The sequence below is a fragment of the Brassica napus genome, chromosome A8 (genome assembly GCF_020379485.1).
Source record: "Brassica napus cultivar Da-Ae chromosome A8, Da-Ae, whole genome shotgun sequence".
NCBI lineage: Eukaryota > Viridiplantae > Streptophyta > Magnoliopsida > Brassicales > Brassicaceae > Brassica > Brassica napus.
This window is the reverse complement of record NC_063441.1, coordinates 15293849-15311061: the sequence shown is the minus strand read 5'-3', so window position 1 is coordinate 15311061 and position 17213 is coordinate 15293849. Positions and strand designations below refer to the sequence as shown.

Below are 17213 nucleotides of genomic sequence, written 5' to 3'. Positions count from 1 at the left end.
GGGCCTCTTGCTTTAATTATTCAATATAGAATAGTCGACCTAACTCAATAATGACCACCACTAAAAATTGAATACGACTGGCTTGTCTGGAACCATTTGATGATGATGGTTTGGAATCATTTGGAATTAAATATTTAACTGATAATTAAATTCACTCTGGATAAAGTTGAATTAGTGGTGATCACTATCAAGATTTGATAAGACTGAGATGAAAACAGAAACAGTGTTCTCATAAACGAAACGCTTGCTTTTGATTTTTTTGAACATTTCTAATATTCACACACAGGGACTAGTCTACGACAAACAAACTATGTACAGTTATCTTCAGAGATCGGACTCGCACTTTCTCGACTCAGTGAGTTCACGAGCGAGTCAACATCATATCTGCGGATGCATGGAGTTAGAATCAGCCTTGGCTCCAGCAGTTGAGGTACATAACCTGACGGATAGATTCATCGGGAGTGGGAGAAGATGCACGTAGTCTATCTTCTGCAGGAACACCGTCAACAGTGACATCTGCGGCGCAGATAGGGCGGAGATCGGAGGAAAGGCGGCGTTGAAGGCGGTGGGCGGAAGTGAGACCGGTTTTCAACTTGACGCCGTGATCGGGGTTTCCTTGAACAGCCACGAACGATGCTGCCATCCAAAGCTTGTTCAGATAAGTCATCTTTTTAGTACAAACTAACTTTTTTCTTTAAGATCTTGGAAGCTTTAAAGTGTTTGAGAAGCTCTGTGTAATATAGAGAGAGAGTAAGTGGATTTTGTCGGAAGATGAAGGGAAGGTGAGGTATGTACTTATAGCCAAAGGAGCAAGTGGATTGAAGGGTTAAAATGGTAATTCGGAAAGATCTAAAATAAAGCGATACCATGCAGTGTATCAGTGGGATCCAGGTGGCGACCTTAGAGGGTCCTATCCGTAAGATGAGTCACGCACTTCATGTCTCAATTATGGGACTCCTTATGTTGGGTCCCACCTTTATTGTAGTTTAGCGATAAGTGACTTTGTTTTTACTTGAGTTTAACTTTAATTTGTATCTTTATATGTTTTGTCTTTTCTTTGCACGTGAAAGGATAACAACAATGAGATGGTTCTTTGCATGGGAGCTTCCTAGAGTCTAGAGTTGAATCCACGAGGGGTTTGATGGCGTGTAGGCCGGTTATTGGGTTGTCACGTGGTATCAAATGCTTCTTGTCCCTTTGCTTCCGGTTATTTTAGTGAGTTTTGTTTTTTTCTATGTAATCTCTTAAACTCTCACACAACCAATCAAAACCATGATTTGGTTATATAACGCAAAAGTAGAATGTAATTGGATAATTCGCTTCGAGATTGCATAATAAAAGTAGGATTAGTTTTCAAAAGCATCGTAATTCGCTGAGGTAAGTAAGGGGATTGCTAATCTAAAGAGAGATGTGTGATTAGTCTGGAAGAAAACAACACAAGAAGAAGAACCAGAGTTATCATCTTCTTCTGTGAACCACGTGTGTCTCGGGCCTCTAATACAGCTTGGCTTTGTGAGGATATAAACCATGTGTAACTTGGGCTTTTAAAGCAGCTTCTCAATTGGGCCTAACAACGTGTTTCATCTCAATTCGTTTAACTCCTTTATTTGGCAAAAGGAATATTAATCTAGATGGAATTGAACCAACAATTATCTACCACAGCAACAAACTGATCCGTTTGCAAATGCTATATTACTAATCCAGAAATACAAATATATCCATTTGTACATGAAAACTTTGAATGCAAAACAAATTTAAAACTATAATGTTATGACTCCATGGTTTAATCTCCTTATATGATTAACAATAAACATAGATGAGATCTATATTAAAAGAAAAAAGATTAGAAAAAAATAAATAACTGAATAATTTGTACATGTACATTTTATGTATGCGGTCTGGAAGGCCTAAACAATAAGCACAAGATTTACGTGTATTACTCTTCGTATAATAAAACAAGAGTTTGAATCTCGTTATATGATTTAAAATAAACAGAGAAGAGACCTCAATTTGAAAAAAAAAAATTCGCAATACATTTTTAAAATCTCTCTCTTCTCTCCCTTCCATCTCTAGAAAAAGAAACCCCCGACAAAGTTTCCTCCTCCTTGCTCCGACGTTCGGAGACACCGGTGTTTCGTCGGTGTGCGTTAGCTCCGGGCGTCGGAGGTGCTTCTTCTCCTACATCTCGTTTTTATTTTGCTTCATCCCCTTGTCTCTCTTCTCTTTCGACATGTCAACTCTCTGGTACGACTTTGAAATCGGAACCCTAGATCCTCCCGGGGGGTTATAGATCCGGTGGATAAGGCCCGATCTGGAGCTGAGACGAGGCGGAGAGGGTTGCAAGATGGCTGGAGTCGGCTTTTGCGGTGGAGTCTCGCCAGATCTACTTTTTCCTTTTTAGATCTGGTCGTAGCCTTCGGCGGTGGTGGCGCGTGGGTAGTGATATTGACTCTTCCGGCCCGGATCTTTCTGATTCCAGCTTGGTGAGGTGTAGCAGTCGAAGGTTTCTCTCCCTAGCCTTGGTGTCTCGGCGTGGGCGCACCTTCTCTCTGCTCTCAAGGTGGGCTTGGCGCTTCTTCTCCAAGACGTGCGGTGGTGTATTTTCTGGTGGCGGTGTCACTTGACAAATCCCTCTGTCGTGTGCGAGGATATGGTCTGTTCCGGCGTTCGGGGAATGGTTCTCAGGCGTTGGATTTCCATCTCTTCTCCCGATCTTTGTCTTGCCTCTCCTGCGGTCCTGTCTAATGGTGTTCCTCCTCCGGGTTTTGCGCATCACCCGGTGTCTTGGTTCGGGTATTGGTCTTCAAGTGGTGTTTGGCTCCGTTTCCTTCCGACGGAGTCTTCTTCTCTCTGCTTCAGTAAAGAACTTACTCTAGTTCTTAGGGTAAGAATACGTGTGGAGTCTGGTCTTGCTTCGCGAGTCGTCGGAGCCGTCAGTTCCTCGGTTGTGGCGTATTTTGGTGTTCATCCATCCCAGTGGTGTAGCGGTCTTATGGCTGCTTTGCCAGGATGAAACCTTTTCTTTTAGTGCAGGTACTCTCCCATCTTGACATGACAGCTTCCTCAGCAAACCCACTTTTAGCGGGATTTGGCTCTTTGGTATGACCCTAATCCCTTCCTCCATTGCGAACTTCACAGTGACAGCATTACAGCAAGAAGGCGAGGTTGGTTGCGAAAGCACCAAACCTGGATTAACAAGCTAAGTGGTGAAGTTGATGTCTGGCCCGGGGTTGCTAGCCACAACCCGACTGTGTCGTCTTTCGGATTCGTAACTACAAAGCATGGTTGTACCAATTTTACTCAATTTTGAGTTGTAATGTTCTGTTGTAAAACCCTCTTTTGGGAGAAATCAATGGAAATTGGACTCTTTAAAAAAAAAAAAAAAAATTGAAAGAAAAACTATCAGAATATGATAAACTCTACATGCCTAAACAATAAGACAAGATTGCGTATGTTAGTTTTCAGACGAGAATGTGCGGGTAGAATGTCGAAGATAATAAAAGTTAGGTGGCTAATGTCGAAGAAATAGAAAGATAAGGACTCGAATTTAAAAAGCGACTAATAAATTAGTTAATTTAATCATTAATTAAAATGGTGAAGCTTATCCATCCATCCATACCCGCGACTACATAGGGGGACGAGCATCTCTTTCTAAAAAAAATTCGACTCCATCTCAACCGTTCATCACATCACCATCTCAAATCCGACGGTTAATATCCGAGGCTACACCATCTTCCCGTGAATAATTAAATACAAGAATATTAAATTTTCACGCTTCAATTTTCTTCGGTTAGCATCATCTTTCTTCTTCCTCTGAATACAGTTTTTCTCTGTCGTTTCTTCTCCGCTTCTCCGGCCAATCCTGAACCCTGAGAGAGATAGAGAGAGAGAGAAGAGAGATTTTCGTTCGCGAGCTGCGCGTGATAATGTTGGCGATGGACTCGAGATCTTCTCTCCATCTTCATCGCTCCTCCCCTCGCGTTGACCTAATTTCCGGTGTGCGAATGAAACGATTCCCTGCTCCGAGTACGCCTCGAATATGTGGAAATATAATCTGTTGATTCTGCTCTTCCTCCACTTGTTTAAATCACTCCCCATCTGAATTTCGAGATCCCATCGTATCCCTGAAGAAAAAATTGTTGTGTGTTCTCGAAGTTTCTAGTCGAATCCTAAGTTTGTTGGAGAATTAAGAATTGTGGATTTTTAGGTTTTTATTTTTTAGGGTTTCTGGTGAGTCTTTGTAATGGCTGAGAAGAAAGAATTAGGGTTGCAGAAGACTGTTGTTAGTTTGAAAGAGCAGTTAGCGAGAACTACTCTGAGGAACTTGAGGGCGCAAGGGCACACGTATATCGAGTTACGTGAGGATGGGAAGAGATTTGTGTTTTTCTGCACTTTGTGTCTTGCTCCTTGCTATAGTGATGCTATCTTGCTTGGACATTTGAACGGGAACCTTCACAAGGAGAGGTTGTCGTGTGCTAAGATCACTCTTCTTGGTGAAAATCCGTGGCCTTTCAATGATGGGGTTCTTTTTTTCGATAGCTCAACGGGGGAAGAGGAGGAGAAGAGTTTGGTCTGTGGTGGTGGTGAAGCTGGTCCGTTGCAGCGTTGTTGCAGTGATGATGGTGATAGGTTTGCTATTGTTGCTTATGATGAGAGTAGAATGAATGGAGCAAATCGAGATGAGATTGCAGAGACTGCAGATGATCTGTTGATCTCTGGTTTACTGATTAAAGAGAGAACTCTTGATGTGGAAGCTAAGTTTATTGGCTTTGGTCGTATTGCTGCTAGGTTGTTTGAGACGAAAGGACGCGCAACTTGGATTGATAAGTTATGGTGCGAGTGGTTAGGAAAGGAGGGTTCTTCCGATGAGGAGAAGGCTTCTGTTCCAGAGCATGACTTTGCTGTTGTCTCGTTCTCCTACTTCTACAATTTGGGTAGGTTGGGTTTGCTCGACCATCCGAGCCGTCTTCTCACATCTGAATCAGGAAACGGGGAAGAAAATGGCAGGAAGAGGAAGAAGTCGTTTTCGGATCCAGAGGACACCAGTGATTCTCTGTGTAGTCAGGATGATTCTTCCGAGGAGGTTTCTTCAGCTCGTGGCTCAAGAGCTCTGCTAGCTGATTACGATGATCATCTCGTGAACAGAAGAGTCATCAAGAATAGAACGGTAAGACGGGAGCTTAGGAAGCAGCAGAGGATATTTTCCGAAAGGATATGCGAAGTCTGTAAGCAGAAGATGCTTCCGGGGAAAGACGCTGCAGCGATACTTAACACCAAGACAGGAAAGCTTGTGTGTGGCAGCAGAAACCTCCTTGGTGCGTTCCACCTATTTCACGTGTCTTGTGTAGTGCACTGGTTTCTCTTCTGTGAGAGTGAAATAATTGGGAACAAGATGGTGAGTGGAAAAGGGAAAAAGAGATGCACAAAGCATCAGAGTGGTGTGAAGTGGAATGGGTTGGTAAGTGATGTGAGCTGGCAAATATTCTCAGTGTTCTGTCCAGAATGTCAAGGCACTGGGATAAACATTGAAGGAGATGTGATCGAGAGAGACACGTTTCCGCTTTCTCAGGTACCTATGTGATTCACTTACTAATCCACTAACTCAAATAGCGTTTTCTTATCTCTTAACATAAGTGTATATATGTATGGGATGTGGTAGACATGGAGGTTCGGGGTGAAAGTGAGTGAAGGTAGAAAAGCATGGGTGAAAAACCCGGAGAAATTGGAGAACTGCTCAACAGGTTTTCATTTTCCGCAACAGAATGAAGAATCAGTCAAAAATCAGGTAATACTAATTACAGATATACATTTTGATTGTGTTGTAATAACTTTGTGGTAAATTGTAAGACAAAAATGTGGAATGCAGGAGGAGAGAGTACAGAACATGAAGCTAGTTCGATTCTACAGGGTGGAGTTGTAATGTAGGAGAAACAACAAGCTGAGGCTCTCTTAATTTGATGTGTGTTTGTGTGTGTAAATAAGGCCTTGGTCTTGCATTTTACAGGACTCTGTAAATCCTATTACTTTTGATACTATCTGATCACTTTTGAGGCCTAATTCACTTTTCATATTGTTATCAACAATATAAAAAACTTATAAGTCGAACTCTTAAAATCTATTATCGATATAGGCAAATTAGATTACAACTTTTGATTATTCTAAAAGAGAATGGATCCCATGAATGAGGAGAGGGGGTTGTCTCAAGCGGACCCAATTGGCCATAGATCATGTCAGGTTGCTATATGCTTTTAATGAAACCGCTCACTCCAATTCAGTCATGGTACCATTTTGTTTACAACATTTTTAATGTATAAAGAAAGACCCGTACCAAGACCATAAACACTGTCTTGTTCACCGTTATCAATCAAACGTAGCCACGTAGGGCCCTTGTTTCATTTGAAAGGAAAGAAATATCGTTATCCGACGTAAGCAACACCGTTTGCGTCGCATTCTAATGCCACTATCATCTTTTATTGGTGTACAAGATCGATTGAGTTAAAGATAAGCCTACTTTTATCCATCATCACATATTATTACTAGTAGCACAAAATATACAACATCCTATTTGGTGCCGTTTCTTGATTTTTGACTTTATTTTATTCTCATCATATACCATTTCAACATGCAACACTCTTACTTTTTCTTACACACATACACATACATATTCATTCGATTAAACTTATAAGTTATAACTAGAAGAGAAGTAAACAGATAAACATAAAGCAAAGGAGGAACAAGTAGACTCTGCTTAGAGACTCCTCCGCCTGCATTGTCCGAGGCCTTAACCGGAGATTTGTGTCACGGTCTGTCCGGTACGGTGACACGTTGCTCGATGACTCACCAAATAGTCTCCGATACACCGTGTCGCATACCACACCCATCACCGGATCAGGCATTCTATACATGTTCCGTTGATTACTCACACCTTCGTCTAAACGTTGACCGACTCCTCTTACGTCATAAACCGGACCGGATGGTCTCTTCGGTAAGGTTAAACCGGACTGGGGAGTTTTCTGTCCCCTGCCGTAGATAGGGACAATGGTATCCTCGGAGACATCGGATTTGCAGACCGGACATTTTGGAGATTCATCCTTATCGTACTGATCTACGCGTTGTCTTGATGTGTTGGAGGAATTAGTCCACTTGTAAATGCAAGCCCAACAAAACAAGTGCCCACAAAAGGTCACGACCGGGTCTCGAACCTGATCTAAACATATGTTGCAGTCGAAGTCTCCTCCGGGGTCAACCAACGTTGCTGGGTTGTCTTCTTGGTTCTCTATCTCCATTTTACTCAAACGTACAGACAAGCTCATTCACTTGACTGGTCATTGTTTATAAGTAGATCATTACAAACTTAACAGGGTCATCTATACACCAATCATGATCTTGCTGTATTTTAAAAAAATTTAAAGAACGAAAACGAGTGAAACAAAGAGGACCTAATTACGAAATTTTGAGGGGAAAAAAGAAGAAAAACAATTTTTTAAAGAACAATTAAAAACGAGACTTGACCTAATCCCTTTAGGTTTCACGCTTTGCTCTGTTTCCATAATCTCGAATCACGTTATTATTCATAGACCATATACGAAAAAAAGAAAACTAAATAGCTAAAGAAATGGATCAAACAATCACAAGGAGTTTTTATTCGTATGGTCTAAAACCTACATAGTACATATATATAATCCAAGAGATTCATATCGTGCCTAGTTACTCAAGAAACGGTGCAGATCTACTGATTATACACCTTTAGATGCACACATACAAACGCAAAGACATAAGATTTCTATGAAGACTTATGGTTTCAGAAGATAAAAGAGACGTACTTTTGAGAAGCTTGTTAGATATATATGGATCTCTTCTGTCTTAAGTACTACTCAACCTTTTGATTTGCGTGATGCGACAATGGCTAAAAAACAGAGGAGGGTAAGTATTTGGGTTTGGAGAGAGCAGAATGGATTACAAGAATAATAGATCGAGAGTGGTGCAGAAGCACGAGAGCTTATGTTATACACACACATACACAATTTTTGTTCACACACAACTTTTTTTTTTAATTATAAAAATTATAATGTTCAAAATTAAAAATCCGAATAGGTTATGATTTTTAAATAAGAAACGTCTACCTAATTAAAAATAAGTTGATAAAGTAACAAAACGCCTTTTATATCTTCTATAACTTACTAGCTAATACATTTATACTAGGTGTTCTACCCGCATGTGCGGGCATAGTATTTTTATAGATATTTATCTGTCTATAAATATTAAATCAAAAACAACATAATAAATTATTAATTATATTTTTAAAAAGATAAACCAAACATTAAACTTTATATTTTATAATAAAAAATATTATTTCAGATAAAAGCATAACATATTTAAGAATTATCTTATGTTTTAAAATATATTTTATTTTTGAGAATTTTATTATATTTACTTATAGTCAATTATCAAATATAACATAAATAAAATATTATTAATATATATTCATCAGTTTTTATCAAAAGCATATATATTTATTTATTTGATTAGCATTTAATTATAAATTGTTTTATATCTAACTATAAATTTTATAATAAAATATTATTTTCAGATAACAATAGAATATATCTAAGAATTATCTTATGTTTTAAAACTTGTTTTTATTTTTGAAAATTTTATTATATTTATTTATAGTCAATTATCTAATATAATATATAAAATATAATAGTATTAATAGAAATTCATTTTAAATTATTTATATTTTAGATAATTCTTATTATTATTAATTTTAATCACTTATTTAATAAAATATATTTTAAATTCGTTTTTATTTTTTACTATTTATATAATTTATTCATTAAAAGTATAAACGATTTGTTATTAATTTTAATCACTTTTTTAATCAGATAGATTTGAAATTCGTTTTTATATTTTGACTAATTTATATAATTATTCATTAAGGGTATAAACGATATTAACCGCTCTAACTTTTAATGTGAGAGTTCCATTGCAAAAATTTACTTCTCAAATAATAGTATAGATTCGCAACTTATATTCTCTATATTTCATAATATCACTTGTTTTAGTTAAAACATAAATATTAAAAATATTATTTTTATCAATAGTATCATAATATATATACACTAAATATAGCTCAAAATAAAAACTGTAAAATACAATTAGATGCACAACATACAAAAAGTATAACATTAATTTCTTAAAATTATAATTTAATATATAAATTAAATATAACTTATCTGATTATAGAACAACTTTAATAGTATACAACATCTAATAAATATAAAATTAAATAGAAATGTAAACTAACTTGTATTTTTATAAATGAAATCCATTAACATATATTAAAAAAATTAAGATGTAATATTTTATATTTATAGAATAATACATATCCACTTGATAGGACTATGTTAACGAAAAAACAGATATTGGAAATGCCACATGACATGACCTTACATGAAAAAATGATACACAGAATATTAGAATTTAGAATGCACAAAATGACAAAATATACAGGAAAGATAAGAATTTGGCTCTGAATTTAGAAGTTGGCAGTGTCTGTTTCTGGCAACACCATAGACACTCACCCAAGTATGACGACGTGGAACTACATGGCTGCACCGTTACACCATTATTTACCCTTATAACAAAATTCCTAGTGTGTTTTTTTTCACTTTCACTAGATTATTTGAAAAGTTCTGCTTATTATTATTTTTATTTTTCTGTAACATAAAGTTCTGCTTATTCACTGCTTTACTTCTTTGTATTATTTCAGAATTTGTAACTAGTAGGTGTGTTGGGTGGTGAGTTGAAAGCAGAAAAGGTGATGAGTGAATAACAATGGCAATTTGGCAAGTTGCGTGATTAAACGGGAATTAGATAATAATAAGATTTCATCAAAGCCTTGATTAAAGGGCTTATCTATCAATAGTCATACAGTTTAAACTTTAAACCACACAAGAAGATTAGGCTACACGTCACCGAAGGTGTTCACCATACCATATTTGATTTCATATATACTAATTGTCAGTAAGCAACCCGAAACTCCTTCCATGAAGTAATAAAGGAGTGCCTACAAATTCATATCTGTTGTGTCTTTACCATTATGCCTGAATCTTATGATGAAAAACAAAGTTCAGAGTCCTTGAAAAGCACTTCATACCAGAATGTTAAAGAGCAACAACTTGATTTCTTTTCTGTTTTTGCAAAACTAAAAAACTTAGTCTCAATCAAATGATCAATCAAATTTTCAAATATAACTACACAAATTACTAAAGTTACAAAAAAAAACTACAAAAACTACTATCTGTCCTGAATAAATATTTCTATTACAAGAAAAGGCTAAACGTTTTCTTTTTAGGTTCTCTTAATAATTTCAAAGGCTAAATCTAAAAGGTAAAACTAAAATCTTCACAATCTCTCTGAATGTTTACACCGCTGGTATTGTTATACAAGGCTAGTAATATCACTGATAAAGTGAAGAACCAGTTGAGAAAATGCACTCACTTTAAACAATAATTATAACAAAAGTATTGGGTTATAGTTCACTTTAAATACATTTATAGTATTTTACCAAAAAAATTTTTTATAGTTGTAACTTGCATATATATAAATGTATTTTAAAAACGTAGATATAATATTATAGATACACGTTCATGATAATGTTTTCAAAGTCTTGTATAAAATTATTGGAGCAAGTTGCCTTTGACAACTAGGAAAACTGAGCCAAGAAATGGGCGTCGCCCAATTGATTAGGGATATTAACCAGTTGTAACGTAGCTGAACCAAAATAACATACTGAATATATTTGTTTTCTCTATAACGTTTTGGTTAATGTAATGTTTTCTTGAAAAATTAAAATAGTAAAAGTACTAATATGGTTTCTTCTACTTAATTATCCGGTACATCCGCAGTATTTTTCTCCCCTCCTATAACTCCACAACACGAAAACGAAAACATAACACAAAAATGATTTAAAATCAAATGTGACAAAGAAGGAAACAACAACAATTACAACAACAAAAAAGGAAACAAAAACATGAAGATTTCTCCACATTGTTTGGTTTCTCTATTTTCAATCATCCTTTTGTCGGGATTCGCCTCGTCTCTCCACATCTCTCGTAATTTATAAACTAGATTTTGACCCGCGCAGGCGCGCGGGTGTATATTTTGAAAAATATGTTGATATTTGTTTTTCATGTAATTATTAGGATTTGGAAAAATGAATCCGAGGAACATAACCGATACCGATCCAAAGATATAGTACCAAACCCAAACATAAATTGACTAAATATTCTAATTATTCAAAATTTTGTTATTTAAAGAACCGAATCTGATCTGAACCGAAGTATTTGGGTATCCGAATTTATCTAAAAATAGATTTATATACTTATATATATTAATTATTTTAGATTTAACGTATATAAAACATCAAAAATGATACTTTTAAATTGGTTTAAAGACTTGAAAATATATATAGATAGTCAAAAGTAAATATCTGAAATAGTTAAAGTATACTCAAATCACCAAAAATACTTAAAATAATTATTGATTTCGTATCCAAAATTTTAAATCAAGCCAATTGATATGTTAAGCTTAAGTATTATGACATATGTTATTCAAATTTATATGTAATATATTATTTTATTTATACATTTTGAGAAATTTAAAATATATAATGATTTAAGACTTTAAAAATAATTTAAATTAGTTATCCAAACCCAAACCAAACCCGCAAAGATCCAAATCGAATTCAAACCAAAATTTAGAAACATTCAAATAAGGCTGAAATCTTTGACCCCGAAAACTCAAAATACAAACCGATCAGAACTAAACCCGTATGGGTATCCAAAAGCCCATCCCTAGTCATTATTATATATCGTATTTTATCATCATATAATTAATCGTATTTTATATGTACCATCATATAAGTAATCATATAATTAATAGTATTTTATACATACCATCATATAAATAATTACATATATTATATTTTTAAAACTTAATATGAAAACCATAATTTGAGTTGGTATTTCAAATTGGGCTTTGTATTATATTTTTCTTATATATATTGACAATATTTTTTTATAATGGTTATTGAAAAATAGTTTAGTAAAAATCCATTTTTGAATATATGTATATTTTTGAATCAATTTTTGATATAAATCAAATTTGAATTATTATTTTGATTTGAAATATGTATATAAAGTTTAAATTTTGTTTTATGGTTAGTTTAGAAAAATTTTTTTTAGGGAATTAGATTGACCCATTTTGGTATATTTTAAAAGTGGCCTAGATAACTTTCAATTTTTTTAAAAAAACATAAGCCCATTACTTTTTTTTCTTAATACTACTATCCTTGTTTTCAAACAAAAATATTTTTTTTTAAAAGACTGCAATCCATGTTTCCAAACACTCCAAATTTTTAAAAGTCCTATTCAAGTCTCCAAACAATCCAATTTTGTACTTGAGTTTTAATAAGATAGATATTTAAGAGATGATTAGTAAGGGCTGTAGCTTTATATTTTATTGCTGTAGAATTTAATTTGTAGATTTATTTGTTGTAATTTTCATTGTGGTAGCTTCCTAAAACACTATTTTTTACTCTGAAAATAAAGCTTTCTACATCCATATTTTGATTTTGCAGAAATTTTTTTGCTATGAATTTTTTAAGGAAAGAAAAGCTCGATTGACTGATATATATAACTGTAAATTAAATTTTGGATGTGGAGAGCATCTACCACAACCAATCATCCCTTTAGTATTCTAATTTGTGTTTATTAAAAAGTGTTTTAAGTTCTTAAAAAGGTCCGTTATGTGCAGTTGATGCGTTTGTATCACACCCAGCCACAAGCCGAGCTCTTCTTCGGGCAAAGAAACGTAAGAAAATCCAATTTCCCAAACTTGAATCATTGTTCGTAGTAAGAGCTCATGCATGATCCATTGGTATTAACAGCATGCAAAGAAGATTTTGCGAGCAAGGATTACACAATCATAACGAGTAGATGCAAAGGACCAAAGTATCAAGCCAAGGCATGTTGCTCGGCCTTCAAGGACTTTGCATGCCCATACGCGGAAATTATTAGCGATGAAACGACACTATGTGCTGCCGATATGTTCTGCTACATCCAAATCTATGGACGTTATCCTCTTGGCATATTCGCAAACATGTGTAAAGAAGGCAAAGAAGGGCTTGATTGCACCAACGTCAAGGCCACCTCTACGTCTTCTCGTGGATAACTCCCACTTGTTTCCACACACGAATTGCTTTTCACCGTTCTCTTGTTTTGCCTTTTCTAAAGACATATATAAAATGTTACCAGTGGCGGACCCAGCAAAAAAAGTTCTACTGAGGTCACACAATGTAAATAAAGTGTATTTTGAATGTAAAAAAGGTAAATATATGGTTCATTGCGGAGCTTCAAAATCGTGTTTGAGGGGTCATTACGTGCACTTTCAAATCAACTGAGCCAGAATTAACTAATCAAAATGGGTTACATTACATTATTTACTGGTGTCAACTAATCTCACTTCTCTTCAAATAGGTCCGCCCATGTATGTTACGATATGTATGACCGGTTTTGAGTACAGTCGGATTAAAGATTTTTCAAATTTTAAAGAATTATTACACATTACTATAAAACAAAAAAGCTTAAACATTAAAATCAACAATTGTTGTTGGTAAATCGTAGAAACTATATCAAACTTTGTCAAATGAGAAGAATGCTTTGGTTATCGGTGAGCAGTAACAAGGGTCTCAATGAACCTTAACCCATCAAACCTTGGGGCAAACTTTTTATCTCCCCCTTCTTCAGAACCCTTCTTCTTCCTCTGTTTCTCCTTTGAATCCTACTCAAAACCAGTCAAATAAAATATATAATTATTATTTACATATTTTGATGTGGTAGTGTGATAAGTTTGACATTTTTTGTTAATGACATGTTTATAGAGTGTGTGAGTACTTCAAACATAGCAAAAACAGAGAAACTTAGTGCTATTGAGAGCCCCACAAATAAAAGAGTCAAGAGCTTGCTTCTTTTTTACCTGACGGGAAAGGTTGGATTCTGGCAAAGACAAGGATACGGTGGTGTTCATGGTGGCGGTGGTGGCGGAAGCTGCCGCAGAGATGGAAGCAGCGAGGATTCCAGTTTTCTTCATGTCGTTTTCTTACTTTGCTATATAAAAATAAAATAAAATTTGCAACCCTGAGGTATTGGCAGGTAACTGACGGCTTTATATATGCAACGGGAAAAGTTAAATTATGTTAATCTGACCATTTTATCACGTATCTTTAAATTATATTCCCCGTTTTACCCTCTTCTCAGAGTTTCTCGAGCCATGTTATGTCAAATGAGTGTGGAACAAATGCAAAAGAAAAGGGCTATTTGGTCAAAGAATAACCATAAAAAGAAGTGGACTTTGAACCTTGGAGTTAGAACCACACAAAGAGGTACATGATTGTCGATTGGTTGATCTTTTAATGGAAATGTGTGCATCATTGGTTGCTAAGCCACCCACGTGTTTGGACATTCCTGCTTTTGTTAGTTGGTGTCTTTTGAAAATGTAAATCAACTTCTCTATTATGGATAGTCTAAGATAAGTTTTTATTTGGATATACGATACGATAAGGTCAGGACACTAGTGACGGGGAACAATGGCATTGAACAAGTGGATCTGATTATTTTGCTTTTGCGTAAATCTCAAATGCAAATTGATAAACTGATTTGTGGCAAAAAACCTTAACACATCCAACTCCATATGGTTTTCTCATTTCTGGAGAGATTTCTCTTTACGTCAAATTTAATGTTAGCACATTTATTCCCTGATAAAGATAATACAATCTCGTTAGATATTCAATATTTTACTAAAACCATATTCGGTCATTTTCTGGTTAAAAAAATAAAGGAATCCCAGTCCTTTGAATAATTTATTAAGCATGGTCAACGACATAAGCATATGACTAAAGCATCTTACGATGACGTAAATGATCCCTGTTAATGTTTTATTATTAAAGCTTTTGACTGAAGATGTATGGATACAAATCAAAGCATGACTTTGCGGCTAACTGCGTCCACATATCTTTACTTTTCACCGGCCAAAACCGTATTCGGTATTCCATATGTTAACGTGAATCATTCATTGATCACGTCGAAACCAAGAAGCCAACTACTTAGTTTACGATCTTGGATGTAAAACATTCTATCACCAAAGTGATTGTAGAATATCTCTTCCCAGTTCCCAGGAGTTACTCAACGGCTTCAATAGGTTCGATAGAATCTTACAAAGAGTTGAAGAGAAGGATCTGAAGCAACCTTTTAACCAAAAATGTATACTATTATGAAGCAACTCAGTGGGGCATATGTGGAGTCCTTGTTAGTAACCCAACAAAACATAGTCAGTATAAAGAATCGGTTTAATACTTTAATCACAACTACAGCACAACTTTCAAATTGTGGATCAATGAGAGGGAAATGTACGATAATAACAAATATTTCTTAGAAGAACTTGTCCGAACTATCTCGAACCAGTTCAATACCACCACAGAGCCAGATCTAAGCAGTCTACTGAAATTTACATAGACATAAATCCCAAAATTATGAATTCTTTTTTTTTTCTACTAAACATCTTAAAAAATGTTTAAAGCCTCAAAAATGTGCAGGTGCGACAACTAGAATATGTTATTCAAAAAAGCGTAGCTAACAATTGTGACTATATATCCCAAACAACCACCACCAGTAGTCAATGCTTAGAAAGATACTGAGTGATAAGACCAAAACAACAAGATGCTCAGACTCCATTGAAACACCCGTCCCTCCCCATTTCCAACCGGGGTTCCAGGGCGCGGGGTTTAGGACACACATGTCTACTTTTCCGACATCTCCGTGTGTCCCGTTTCTGGTCCCATGAGTTTCAGGTGCATTTCCTTTTTTTACCGTCGGCATTTCCACTTATAGTTCTGCAAGAATGGAAGAGGGAAAAGAGGGGTGAGTATTAATACTCAGTGAAGCGATTCTAGACCAGTCTCCCCCATGAGCTTTTATACTGCTCAATGCGAAACGAGAACCGACTAGTCGCTACACACATTTCTTAACCAACTATTAAAGTTCATTTCACAAAAACAAGCAGTACAATGAACTCAGTCATCGCTCAATTCACACAATTCGGTTTATTATTTAAGACTCCATTCATCCTATAACTCTAGGACCTACACAGCTCAAGCGGACCAACCCTCCCCTTTCTTGCTGCGTTCCTGTGAGGTCGCCTGCCCTGGTACACCCGGCATCCGGTTCCCTTGGATGTAGTCCATACCCCTTGCAGTGTATTACGACCCCTTCCCGCCAAGACTCGGCGTGACTCAATCTTACCGGCGCCTCTATTCTTACTTGCCGTTTTTGAACGCTACGGCCGCCGCGTTTTCCCATACTTCCCACCAGTCCCTCGGTGGTTCGTATTCCATTTCTATTCATTTCCCATACTCCCCACCCGTTCCTCGGTGGTTCGTATTTCAATCATTTAACCTTTCCTTTTTCCTTATCATTTCCTTTTCCTTAAACCCTTAGACTCTTTCTTACTTTCCTTTTTAGACGCCACCCGTTCTCGGTGTCACACTCAATCCATTCAACAATCATTCATAGATTTCCTATCATTCATCTAACAGACCGGTTAACCGTTCTCTTAAGATCCTACGTTCATTTCTTTATAACCATCCTAGCTCTCAATCACGACCACAGGTCTTCAACCAATCAAACAATCAATCAATCATCAACACACCAGTTTATTTAGAATCTTAAATCAGTACGAGAGTTCTAATGCAATATGATCTATCAACCTAACAACAAACAGGATCTAATCAATCCTAGCAACCCATTCAACAATATAAAAGAACATAGAACAGATCTGGGTAGAACACCTCACCTTAGCCTAGATCTGGATGGATCTGAGATGCAAGAGAGGTGAGATCTGAGATCGACGACGCCACACGGTTACCACCACCACTCGCGGCTGCTCACGGCGAGGAGAGAGAGAGTCGTCCGAGAGAGAGAAAGAGGCGCGGCGAGGAGAGAGAGAGAAGAGCCGCGGCGAAGAGAGAGAAAGAGAGGAGAGGCGGCGCAGGGAGAGAGAAGGAAGGAGACGACGGCTAGGGTTTCTGATCTCCGGGACTTCTCTGCAGGGCTTCGCTTCTAAATTTGTGATGGAAGGCTAAGGGTGGAGGCTTG

At 36.2% G+C, this 17213-nt stretch overlaps 5 protein-coding genes across 5 annotated transcripts; 2 read left to right on the top strand and 3 right to left on the bottom strand.

Annotated features, from left to right (window-relative positions):
• Positions 1 to 212: 212 nt before the first annotated feature.
• BNAA08G13840D lies at positions 213 to 779 on the bottom strand. Its single transcript, XM_013800925.3, has one exon. It carries the CDS (start codon positions 665 to 667, stop codon positions 407 to 409), a length of 261 nt encoding a protein of 86 aa, XP_013656379.2. The 5' UTR covers positions 668 to 779; the 3' UTR covers positions 213 to 406.
• A 2997-nt stretch (positions 780 to 3776) lies between these two features.
• Positions 3777 to 6057, top strand: LOC106361205. Its single transcript, XM_013800924.3, has 3 exons — positions 3777 to 5569; positions 5660 to 5785; positions 5867 to 6057. The coding sequence occupies exons 1-3, from the start codon at positions 4244 to 4246 to the stop codon at positions 5918 to 5920; spliced, it is 1506 nt and encodes a 501-aa protein (XP_013656378.2). The 5' UTR covers positions 3777 to 4243; the 3' UTR covers positions 5921 to 6057.
• A 516-nt stretch (positions 6058 to 6573) lies between these two features.
• LOC106361204 (E3 ubiquitin-protein ligase RMA2) lies at positions 6574 to 8082 on the bottom strand. The gene is made up of 2 exons (XM_013800923.3): positions 7824 to 8082; positions 6574 to 7321 (listed from the first exon to the last, which is right to left on the bottom strand). The coding sequence occupies exon 2, from the start codon at positions 7311 to 7313 to the stop codon at positions 6693 to 6695; it is 621 nt and encodes a 206-aa protein (XP_013656377.2). The 5' UTR covers positions 7314 to 7321; positions 7824 to 8082; the 3' UTR covers positions 6574 to 6692.
• A 2360-nt stretch (positions 8083 to 10442) lies between these two features.
• On the top strand, positions 10443 to 13407 carry LOC106359834 (GPI-anchored protein LLG3-like). The gene is made up of 3 exons (XM_013799465.3): positions 10443 to 11117; positions 12820 to 12876; positions 12953 to 13407. Exons 1-3 carry the CDS (start codon positions 11036 to 11038, stop codon positions 13234 to 13236), a joined length of 423 nt encoding a protein of 140 aa, XP_013654919.2. The 5' UTR covers positions 10443 to 11035; the 3' UTR covers positions 13237 to 13407.
• A 175-nt stretch (positions 13408 to 13582) lies between these two features.
• Positions 13583 to 15160, bottom strand: BNAA08G13800D. The gene is made up of 2 exons (XM_013799464.3): positions 14041 to 15160; positions 13583 to 13845 (listed from the first exon to the last, which is right to left on the bottom strand). The coding sequence occupies exons 1-2, from the start codon at positions 14152 to 14154 to the stop codon at positions 13729 to 13731; spliced, it is 231 nt and encodes a 76-aa protein (XP_013654918.2). The 5' UTR covers positions 14155 to 15160; the 3' UTR covers positions 13583 to 13728.
• Positions 15161 to 17213: the final 2053 nt, after the last annotated feature.